The sequence below is a fragment of the Nematolebias whitei genome, chromosome 9, assembly GCF_014905685.2.
Source record: "Nematolebias whitei isolate Nwh7 chromosome 9, NemWhi1, whole genome shotgun sequence".
In the NCBI taxonomy this organism is placed as follows: Eukaryota; Metazoa; Chordata; class Actinopteri; order Cyprinodontiformes; family Rivulidae; genus Nematolebias; species Nematolebias whitei.
Window position 1 is genome coordinate 607,383 of NC_056506.1, and position 12,380 is coordinate 619,762.

Below are 12,380 nucleotides of genomic sequence, written 5' to 3' on the forward strand. Positions count from 1 at the left end.
CCTTTCCTGAAGATAGATCAGTTCCGGCGTGGAGTCTCACTTCCAACCACTGTTCAGCGTCTCAGTGAGAACAGCTAAATACCTCGAGAGCCGTGCGAGGTTATCCAAACAGAAGTTATAATTCCCAAAATCGTCTCTGGTTCAGCTTGATTGGTTTAGCAGCATCCATGAATGCCTGCGTTTTGCATTCAGGAACTCCCAAACTCTCTGCATTCTGGATTCCAAAACTCTTGAACTCTCTGAACTCTGGGAAGTGCCACATTTAAATGGGCTCTACTTCCGGTTCGTTTGAGAGCCTCTGATTGGTCGATGGACCCCAACAGAGGTGTGGTTTGTGATGTAAGGTGTTATGGAAAGTCAAGGATAGAGATTAAGATTGTTTAAGAACAGACAGAAAGATTGTTGGAGAAAACCAGTCTTAGTGGCGTCTCTACTCAGGTATCTTGCTGTAAAAGTTAAACATGACATTTCTTTTCAGTAAACTTTTTAGTTGACTGAAACCTGAACTCTAACACACTTACAAATTTGCTCCCTTCAAAGCAGACGATCAAGAAATTGAATCATTACTCTCTAACGTACTCTAACTTGATTTCACTTTGAATTGAGAATTAAAAATCATTACTACTGTTTAAGTAAATAAAAATGAGTAGTTCACTTCAACATGTAAACATTGTTTGAACTAACACAATTTGATTATCAAAACATTTGTAAAATAGTAATGATCATAGAGAATTGTCTTTTTCCACTTGATTAATTCAAGAAAGAAAGTCTCAGGATGGGTCAAACTGTATTTCTGGATTCAAATCAATGAAATGACAGTTTCTGTCCATCTGGTCAGTTTTGACATCAGGCCTAGTCCACTACAGTCCCCCCTTTGGAAATCATCGCCTGTCCATGGGGATGAATTCCAAACATGAACTTACGCCTTCGAATGTCCTTGAGCTTGATGTAATCCAGCAAGGAAGACCAAAGTCAAAAGTAATCCAGCAAGGAAAACAAAAGTCAAAAGTAATCCAGCAAGGAAAACAAAGTCAAGGTAATTCCACAATGTTCTTGGTAATTCCATTGTGTTGATGATAATTCCATAATGTTGTTGGTAATTCCATTGTAGCAATGCTTTAACCCCTTGGAAACAGAGTCTGTAATCCATTGGCAAAAGTCATATAATCCACAACGGTAAATCCACAACGATTGGAAGTGTTGATAGATCAGCATACAGAGGGGTACCCTTGGATTGAACTGAAGATGCGGCCACTGGATGAAGAGTGGAGACCAATGTCAGGATTGCAGGTCGCCTCCAGCGAAGGTCGTCTCTGGGCGACGTCCAGTCTGTGCCGTTCTGGTTCAATGTGCCATGCAATTATGTGGTTTAAGGTGGGCTTATGAAGGGGATTTTACATAAGGCCTTAAACTATATGCACCTGGTGTGTAAGCTATTATGATTGGGAACAGCTACAACTACCAGTTAAGGGGTGGAACATGCTGAAAAGGGTAACTACAGGGGTTTATACCTATAGAAAAGGGTTCCAAACTATTTTTCCATTAGCTTTACATGGCAAAATATAGTTTGGTTCAATTGTCTGTTGTCTTTTAGACGAACGACTTGAGATTGGGTGTTTGGTTTCCCCATAAATGTTTTTGGAAGTCTATGGCGAGACTCATCAAAAAGAATTAGCTATCCCCCCCGAATAGAATTGTTGGAGTAGGTTTGGCTTAAGCGTTGTGAGATCAATGTAGATTATGGTACTTAAGGTAGCAATAATATACATTGACTCCGCAAAGATTGCAATTTAACGAATGAACTGCATGTTGGCATGGTTAAAGGCCTCTTAGTCTCTAACTTAACTACACAACAAAATTCATTCTTGCCTGGGGTGTTCAAAAACAATACCAAAAACCAATTAAACGATGTCTCAACATCGACAAAAACAGTGACTAAGCAACCAGTAAAACAACGTTTCAACATTGACAAAAGCAGTGATTAAGCAACTAGAAAACGATGTTTCAGTGCGCCACTCACTCTGAATGTCAGATTTGCTCACGTTATCGCGTCTGGTAACATTATCCTAACTGGCGTCACCCCCCTTCGGTCATGGGAGACCGCGAACACGGGTGAGGACGTCGCTCCATGAGCTAAAGTTAGGTTGTCCTTGAGTAGTTTTAACTGTTTGCGCAGCTGAAAGAGGACTTTTAGGTCTGGATTGGAATCCAGTTTGACTTTCGATGGAGTGTATTTGTCTGGGTCAGTCAGATACAGTATCATCGAGTTAATTGCAGGATCATCCAACTTCTGAAGTTGGATGATGTCTGGGTCAGGTGAAAATGGCTTTTCATATTTTAAAAGAACTTGGCGAATTTTGTCTCTTTCTTCATCAGATGTCAGAGTGTCGGCTTGGGCGACCACCTGTTCAATCTGTGATGAGACTGATGAGGGTTCTAGCTCCTTGGGGAGCTCCAACGAATCCATTTCTGAGTCGTCGGACCTGTCTATGGGTAAGACACCATAGGTTTGAGGCCCTTGGTCGACGTCATTGGTTGAAAAGAGCGATGGCCTGTGATGGTTTCGTGAAACATACTGGCCCAGCTTCTTGACTCGGTACCAGGTTATCTGGGAGTCCTCCCAGAACTGGAATGCCTAGTTTAAAATCATGAAAGTCAGGTTCTGAGTTTTCAGTTTGCGATGACTCATCATCGTTTGTGTGTGAGTTTACCCCCCCTTCGTCCGACGAGGGGTTCTTGGAGGCAACAACAGCAATGTCTTGGTGTGTTTCACCGACATCTGTAATGTTGTCATTCGCGCCTTCAGAATTAGTAGCGATCTCATCACTACATAGTGCTCCTGGTCGGGTTCCCATTTCAGCGTGTATCAAAGTGTCTAAAAACCTTTGTATTTCCTCTGTCTCTTCCGAGCTCAGAGGTTTAGGGCCTTGTTCCTGGGACCTTTGTGATTTTTTCGCCTCGGGACGTTTCGTCCGAGGTGGGAGAGGGTTAGGTACGTCTTTTGGGGGTTCCTTTCCGGATTTCCCCTGATAATATGGGTCCTCTTGGATCCCATATCTTTGCGTCCTACGCATGTCCCATTTACGATGATCACGTCCATTCTCTGAAAGAGGAGCCTTTTTGTCCCAGCGTGCACCTTCATTACGTGGTTTTTTAGTTTGAAAATACTGCCTTTTCTCGCCTGTTTTAGGAGGAGGTGGCGTCGCACGCCTTCCTTCCATTTCTAGGGAGTGGGGTTTAACCTTTATACCAGGAAACACCTCTATGGTCGTCTTAGCATGAGAACGTGCCTCGAATACATTCATAGCACACTGTTTAATCTCATTTATGGATTTTTCTCTGAAATTTGCCATAATTTGTACTGACATGTGTATGTCAGTGTGGAGATTTTTACTGAAAACATATTTAAAATTTTCTTCTTCCTCCATTCCGGTTTCATTTCTGTAACCAAAATAAGCTTGGAAGATTCTTTTGTAATAAATTTTTGGATGTTCATTCTTGCCCTGCTTGACCTTGTCAGCGGCTGGGAAACCAGCAGGTCCCGTGCAGGGGTCGTACTCTCTGATCAAAGCTTCACACAGAAGGTTGTAATCCTTTCTCGTTGCATCAGGTAGACGCTCGATGAAGGTGAATACCTCTCTGTCCGAAGTGAGCCGTATCAGACTGATCTTATCCTCAACCGTAGCATTAGGATAATCCTTCAATCTGAATTCGAGATCTTTCAGGTACGCTTTTGTTCCAGTTGAACCCATCGGTCCAGGTACAAAGCGTTGTACATATTTTGAGAGTTTTAGCAGAACATCCATTGAAAGAGGAAGTTTCCATGCACTCTGTTGCATGTTTTGTGGAGGAGACCTGTTCAGGTCTGTTCCTACCACTTTAGGTGAGGGTGGTTGGATGAGTCTAAAAGCACCAGGTCTGTAAAAGATTTTTGGAGGTTTTGGTGGATTATCCCGACACTGTTCAAGGTCTTTTCTGGATTCCAAACCACCTCGCCCCACGTCAGAACTTTTATTTGTTGCTGCTCTTAGCTTCTCCTCACATGCTTTTAAGCGTTCCTGGGAGGTTTGACATTCACTTTGTAAACGCCTATATAGCCCCAGTAATGCTTTTTTATCAATTCTGAGTTCTTCCAGATCTTTTTTAAGCACATCTATTTCACCTTTGCAGCGGGAAACTTGTGACATTTTCTCGTCGTGATCCCGTCTTAATGCAAAGTATTCACTGGACAACAGCTCTTTAGCATCCCTGGCTTCAGATAGTGATGCATTAAGTAACTGTATTTTGCTATTCAGCGAATCAATTTCTGCATTTGCATTTTGCTGTGATTGAAACATCTGTTCAGAATGTTTTTTTGTGAGGACTTCGTGTTCACTTTTAAATTGAAGGAAGTGTTCTTCAATTTTCTGAACCACCTCTTTTTCACTGTCTAACCTTATTGCAAGGTAATCAGCTTTCTCAACAACCGTATAGAATGATTCTTTCAGCAATATTGCAATTTTAGCCAGCTTTTCATAGTTTGACATTGAAATTTTTGTAGAGGTCACACTCTCTGCAACCTCCTTCAGATTGTCCACTAACTCTTTTGGGTTCATGCTCTCCGCCTGTTTGCCATATGGATGTAAGGATCCTGTCAGCAGCTTCAACGCATATTCTAAACAGCCCTGCATCCCATAAGGATCAAAATCCTTTTCTACCACACCTGTCATGTTCATTCACTGTGTACCACTTTTTCTGGATAAAACAATTGCCAGCTTCAGATATTTTTACAGGTAAATAATTGTATTCAAATGTCAATGAGTTTCACACTATTTTAGCTTTGGGTTTACACAAAAGTACTGTTATAAGTCAACTTATTCAAATGTGGGTACCTATCTCAGGTTTTACCCCAATTCATGAATATTTAAGTAAATGCTTCTCTGGCAGTGTTACTTTTTATGTGCTTATTTCTTAACAGATACTAGATTACCAAGCTCTTTTTTAGTGTATTTTACTCTAAAGCACTGAATTTTTAATAAACCTGCAATTTTCTAAAAAGTCTCACAGCAAATCATTTTAAAGACACTTTTTAAACCGTTCTGTTCCAGAAATTTGCTATTTTACAGTTACTCATAGAAAGTGGTGAACAGATTTTGAATCTTTTCCTTGACTTTTAATAACACCTTACATCACAAACCACACCTCTGCTTTGGTCCATCCACCAATCAAAAAGCTCTCAAATGAACCGGAAGTAGAGCCCATTTAAATGTGGCAACTTCCCAGTTCAAGCAGAAGAGTTCAGGAGTTTTGGAATCCAGAATGCAGAGAGTTTGGGAGTTCCTGAATGCAGAACGCGGGCATTCAGGATGCTGCTAAACCAATCAAGCTGAACCAGAGACAATTTTGGGAATTATAACTTCTGTTTGGATAACCTCGCACGGCTCTCGAGGTATTTAGCTGTTCTCACTGAGACGCTGAACAGTGGTTGGAAGTGAGACTCCACGCCGGAACTGATCTATCTTCAGAAAAGGTAAAAGTCGACCTTCACCAAAAGTGTACTGTTGGGACAAGCTGATTTCCGAAGGAGCGTGCACGTTCTGGTTAAAACAGACAAATTCCCTCACACATCTCTCTGTAAGATAAATCTCAATTTTCCATCTTTAAACTCTCCTTTCTGCTAGAAAATTAATCCAGATGTTTTCATTAATGTCTGTGGTGAAGCAACGGAAAATCATGGCCGTATGGTTTTCCTGGTTGTAAAGCTGATTAATTATGTTGTTGTTTTCATATTCTGCCAAATTAATGTAAATGTGTGATGTGTTAAACTTGATTCTGTTAATAAATGACCCACTCGCTTGGTGAGTCAAAGATAATTAACGTCTCACGTCCACATTTCTGTTAAATTCAAAGCACGACATCATCCAGTCCAGAAAGATGAGTGAACCCGTTTAATGTATGAATATATCTCAGCATCTGTTCATCTACAACCAGCATCACCAGTAATGCCAACACAGTTTGGTAAAGTCTGTCGAGTCACCTCAACAGAAGTCTGGATAAGCACAAAGTCAATCTTAGAAGTTGTGTCTAGATGTTTTTCTATTATTTTGGTCTTCCCAAAAGCTTTGACTGAGTTAAGAGATGTAAGTAGAACATCATCTGTGACATCAGAAACACCACTTAAAACAATGGCTTTAGTAAAAGGTAAAAGGCATTTTCTACACCAAGATTCAAGCTCTACTGTATCTTTTTTTTTTACCCCGAGCAGAAACACAAACAAAATAATAATAATAATAAAATGGCAGCCTAGTAGCCAAAAATTGGATTCAGTCCAAAAATGGGTAACTACACACAAAAAATCTTTATACAAATTGATCTAATTATCATAAAACAGATCCCGGACAAGCCCCCAAAAATGTAACCCTTTCACTACCTAGCTCGTTATATTTTGAGATTAGCTATTCAATATACAGTAGGTCCCAAATGAATTCAAGTACCTTATGGTGAAAAATGCATTCCAATGTAAATCCTGATGCATTCTCAATAATCCAGGTAGAAAAATCCAAAAAAGTTCAATCTGGTCCTCTGGACATTCAAGAAAAAAAAAACAATGACATTTTTTTGAATGTCCAGAGGACCAGATTGAACTTTTTTGGATTCCAATGTATAGTAACTGTGTCTTGAAGGATAACTATGATTCTCAAGAGGTTTGACCACAAAACCAATATAATATAACAGTATAACCTAAAAGTTATTTTTTACAGTGTACTGCTGAATGAATAAATGAGATTCACACAAGACATACATTTTTTTTTCTTTTGTATTAAACATATGAAAATCAGAACATGAAATTAAACAGTTGAAATAAATGGATGAATTTAACCCTCGGTTTAAATTTCAGTTAGTTTCAGTTATAAGAGTGCACTCTTAATTTTTTTTATTTGTTTTCTCTTTCATGTAAGTTTGCTCATAAGTTGGTTGGTGTGCGTTGGAGCTCAGATTATTTGTTGGAAACTGTAATCCTACCAGCCTGGAATATTTCCTCATCCTCACAACGCGTTGAAGGTGCAACCACAAAGTTTCAGACCTCCCCTGTGGCTCGCTCCACGAGGCAAGTGGACAGCTTGATCCCAGTGCCACTCGTCCTCCTCTCGTTCGGCTCAACGGCGGCAGCTCAGCTCTGATCCCGGCGTCCAGTTTGACCACGGATTCCTCCACAGTCTTCTGAGCACGAAACTGAGGTCGAAGCCAGATAAATGTAGCGTCCAGCACGTTTTAAAGTTTTTTTCTCAGCTCCCAACGGTCTCTCTGTGCACGTTCCTTTACTCCCCGTTGCCTGCCTCCCCCCACCCACACTTTTTCACTTCCTGTTAATCCGGATTTAGTATTTGTTAACTCGTAATATAAATGATGAAATTCTTATCTACATTCAAAAACTATTATTAAACTGTTAATTAGAATATGTATTTTAACAAGAACTCTGAAATAATATATTTATCCAACGTATTACAAAATAAAACACATTCAATGCCTCAGTGCACTACAATAAAATTAAATGTATTTTCAATAAATGTCAACAAAAAAGGGCAGCACGGTGGCGTAACTGGTAGAGCTGCTGCTTCTCAGCGAGCAGGTCCTTGGTTCAAACCCCGGTCCAGGGGCTCTTCTGGGTGGAGTTTGCATGTTCTCTCCATGCATGCGTGGGTTTTCTCCAGGTACTCCGGTTTCCTCCCACAGACCAAAAACATGCATGTTAGGCTGATTGGTAACTCTAATTTGTCCCTAGGTGTGAGTGAGAAAGTGAATGGTTGTTTGTCTCATTTGTCTCTTTGTGGCCCTGTGATGGACTTGTGACCCGTCCAGGGTGTGCCCTGCCCCTCGCACAGTGATTGCTGGACATGGGCACCGGTGACCCCCATGACCCAAAATGGAATAAGCGGGTAAAGATAATGAATGGATGGATGGTCAACAACAAAAAAATTCTGACTGTAAATATAATCAGGTTATGATGGATGGATGAATGGATAGATAGATAGATAGATAGATAGATAGATAGATAGATAGATAGATAGATAGATAGACAGACAGACAGACAGACAGACAGACAGACAGACAGACAGACAGACAGACAGACAGACAGACAGACAGACAGACAGACAGACAGAGACAGACAGATAGATAATTAGTGCCTCTCCTGGACAAAAATCCACCAGCCGCCATGGATGGATGGATTTTCTATCTGTTCTATAGTAACACAGTAAACTTCCTTTAAAGTTATTTGCTCGGTGAGTAAATCCCAAATTAGAAGTAATATGTACATTTGTTGTTCTACAGGTGAGTGGCAGCCAGCCATCCATTTGCTCAGAGACTGGGAGGAACCTTTACGATGTGTCAGAGGTGTGTCCTTGGGAAGTGGAAGAAGCTCAGATGCCTTCTGACCCAAAGACCCAGAAGCATGTGTCTATCGCTCCAATGGAGATGAGCCAGAGAGGCAGCAGCAGTTCTGGAATCACCAAAACCAGCCGACCCCAGCAGAAACAGACGCATGGGCAGTCCCCTTCTAATAAAAGGTGCTCCAAGGATAAAGGTGGAGACCGGGAGGAAGGAAAAGATCTAAGGAAATATCAGCCTCCCAAGTCACCTCTCCCTCTGAAGCCAGACCTGTGTCACTCAGAGTTTGATGAGCAGCCCATTCTGGAAGCAGACTCCGACTCCATCTCTCCTGACAGGATCAGGCGCAAGAAAAGTGTTACGCCCACTGACGGGAAACCTAAAGGGCTCCACTCAGACCACTCCAAGTCCACGGGCAGCCTGCTACAGCCGCCATCTCTGATGGTGGAGATCTGCCCATGGGATTATGCCAATCCACCTTCAGCAAAGCAGGAGAAGACCTGCAACAGTCCCACCACACACAAAAGGAAACGGAAAGGCTCATCTTCATCCAGCCGCAAATCGGAGAAGGAGAAATTAAGGGAGAAAAGCAGAGAGAGGCGGAGCTCCTCCAGCAAGCCTGTGGCAGAGAGGAGGTGGGTAAGCCAGTCATCTGAGGTCAGTGAGCCTGTTTCAGAGTGCCGTAGGAGCTCCACCAGGGACACAGAGGTGTTCTCCCATGACACAGAGCACTCTCACACACACAGCAGCTTGGCTCAGACTAAAAAATCCCCGGAGAGGAAGAAAGAGTGGTCCCTGCGAGGTAGTTACAAAACGGCAGTCCTCGGCAGTGCAAAAATGGCTGACGTTTGTCCCTGGGACTTCCCCAAGCAAGATTCAGGGGAGAGAGAGTGATGACTGTGGGATGATTTGATCTTGGTTTTCTACTCACTGACTGAGCATAGAACAGACGACAGCGTGTTAAATCATCTTTGGGTTTTTGTAAGGAACATCACAACAGCACCCAAGTCAACCTTAGGGAGGACATTTTGAGAGACATTTTATTTTATTTGCACCATCACTTGTACATTCTGTCAAAATTTGTCTGTTTTGTTACATTTAATACAGCTGAGAGATTTATGAGTCAAACCTGCATTTCATGGCAGAACAGGTGACGAATCATCAGAAACAAGTGAGATCCTGACCTCAGCTCACTGTAGATGAATGTTAGCACAGGGTGTTGGGAACCAGCAGGGGAGGGTAAGAAAAGAGGATCTGAGCTCTGAGAAGCAGGACCAAACAGCTTCTTCACACAGTGATATTACAAAGGTCTGGTACCACAGCTACAAGAAGAAAACTGGATGATCTTCGTATATGGTGTGAGTTATTGCATGTGGATAAACTGTAAAGCATTAAACAGCTGAATGTGTTTTCTGGTCAACTTGTATTTTAAAACAACCTTACAGTGGAAGTTCTGATGTTGTCTCCAGTATTTGCTGACTGGTAAAAACACACAATGCTTCAGAAATGGTGTATTCTTGTTGAAACTGTTGAGCTAACGCCCCCTCGTTGACCCTGCTACTATATAAAAAATGCAAGCAGTATGCCAATTTTCCCCATTGCTGAGTGATTTAAATAGTGAATGTTTGTAGTTCTCGAGATGAGTGTTTTTCTCGACTGGAACTGAACAGGAAATTCACGTAAACCATAATGTGTTTGGGGCAAGATATTCAAGTGGGGAGGAGTTACACTTCTTTTTTCATGTTCGAGGCAGCTCAGACTGACAGATCCTGGCAAGTGAAGGGAACAGTTTTATCCACAACCAGGAGAAATGGTGGAGCCAGGGGGTGGCCAATGGTGGCCTTGCCCCCCAAAGATTTATCTTCAGTTACAAAACTAGAAAGCATATTGTCCTTAAATGATCAGTTAGGCAGCACAGTGGCACAGCTGGTAGAGCTGCTGACTCTCAGCAAGCAGGTTACCCTCATTCAAATCCTGGTCTGGTGGCCTTTCTTGGTGGAGCTGTCATGTTCTCTCCGTGCATGCAGGCCTGGAGTGGCCAATCGGGAGGGTCTGAAGATTTCCCGGTGGGCTGGTCTGATTTGTGGGCTGCAGGACCAACACTCACTATTTTTTTTTTTTTTATAACTTTTTATTAACAACATATAAACATTGAACACACTACCACTGCTCCTGGGCCACTCTGCCTCTACCGCAGGGCCGGCTGCAGATCTCTTTTCTTTTATTTTCTTTTTTCCACAAGTCGACTCCTCTGCACGACCTGTCAATCAATCCAGTAGGTGTGTCAGAAAATGTCCAATTGGTAACCTCAATTTGTCCCGAAGGTAAACACCCCTTACCTGAGGCTGCAGCCTGGACACTTTACAGTCAGAGGGGTTTGTGAAAAATCACCAGAACTAAAGGTTAAACAGTGTCAGTGGATAACAGGCAATCCACACACAAGTTATCCTGAGCGTTTAAAGGGTAGGATACAGTTTAATAAATTTCAAAAATTAAATGAAGTTTGGAAAATATGTAACAAGCCGGGGACCGGCCCTTCAGCTGATCACAAGTTATAAACAGGAATTAGCTACCACACGTTCATCCCTATGAAAGTAACTGCAGGTAAATCCTCCATTTTCTGTCATAAATACATTCTATGTTTAATGGTTAAATTAAAGGTTTATTTGTCATATGCAGGTTAACACAAGATTAACAGTACAATAAAATATTCAGGATGAGAAAAACTGATTTGACTCACTAAAACAAAGAACAAACAAACAAGAACTATGAAAGCATTCAATAAGGGTACAACATAAAGTACCAAAAAGTGAAAAAGTAAATACAATATTTACAAGGTCCTAAAGAAAAAATAGTTAACAACATGGTCGAATATAATGGTGCAAGTAGGATGAATTTGTATGAATAAGTATTTCAAGGTAGTAATATAAGCTAAAATTCACATGATGTATACTGCACATAACTAACAAACTACACAGGTTGTGTGACAGATTATTGCACAGGTATTGAGTAACATTGAGATGAATTATGATGGTAAGGTACATACATGATACAGCCACATAATGCATTAGTAATAAAATATTAGGTGTCACAAGCTAATATTAGTCATATTAGTTGTCACAGATGTGGCTTGGTGCAACGTTATTGCCAGTTGTTCAGTGTTATTTATTGAGTTCAGTAACCTGACAGTTTATGGATAATAATTGTCTTTGAGTCTTTGAGTCTTTTCGTATGCGATGACAGACTCCTGTATTGTTTACCTGAGAGTAATAGATGGAAGAATCCTTGTGCTGGGTGGGTGTGGTCCTTAATGATGCTGCGTGCTTTACGCAGACATTGGCTGTGGGAGATGTCCTGGATGGTGTGGAGACTGCTACCAGTGATGTCCTCTGCTGTTTGCACCACCCTCTGTAGAGCTTTCCGGCTCTGACTTGTGCAGTTCATGTACCATCCTGTGATGCAGCCTGTCACCAGGCTCTCAATGGTGCACCTATAAAAGTTGGTGAGGATACTGGAGTTCGTACTGAGCTTTACATTTCCTTGTGGGCGAAGCAATCTTACTGTTCATGTAAAATATTTGATAATGTTCTTATAGAAACAATTCCTGAATGTTGTTCATTCTGTGTTAATGCTACATGTTTGTCAATTGACTCTACAACTGGGTAAGGTTACAGTAGACCTAGCCAATTACTGGAGTTTTAATTTGGCTTTTTAAGCTACTAATAAACATGATGGATGATGATCGTATTGCGTTATGCTAGGCCATTGGTAAGAAGGAGTGATTATTATTATTGTTTCATATTGACTAGTGATTCAAATCAATGAAATAACAGTTTCTGTCCCATGAAGGTCTTTAGGGTCAGGTTTTGACCTGAGGCTTAGTTCACTACACATGAGAGAAGCGGAGCGTGCTCTATTCACACAAGGAGAGCTGTTGGTCAGGCTACTTCTTGTTGTGCCATTAACTCTAAAATAGTTATTGAATCAAGTATTACTTATGTAGGCGAAACTAA

The 12,380-nt window shown here is 41.4% G+C and overlaps 1 protein-coding gene across 1 annotated transcript in view; it reads left to right on the forward strand.

The window, feature by feature from the left end:
* Nucleotides 1–9,290, forward strand: part of gpr158b (G protein-coupled receptor 158b) — a 496,707-nt gene extending 487,417 nt beyond the window's left edge. The window contains exon 13 of the mRNA XM_037682052.1: nucleotides 8,311–9,290. Coding sequence (XP_037537980.1) covers nucleotides 8,311–9,261 — 951 coding nt within the window. The 3' untranslated portion in view covers nucleotides 9,262–9,290. The remainder of the gene's footprint in view (nucleotides 1–8,310) is intronic.
* Nucleotides 9,291–12,380: the final 3,090 nt, after the last annotated feature.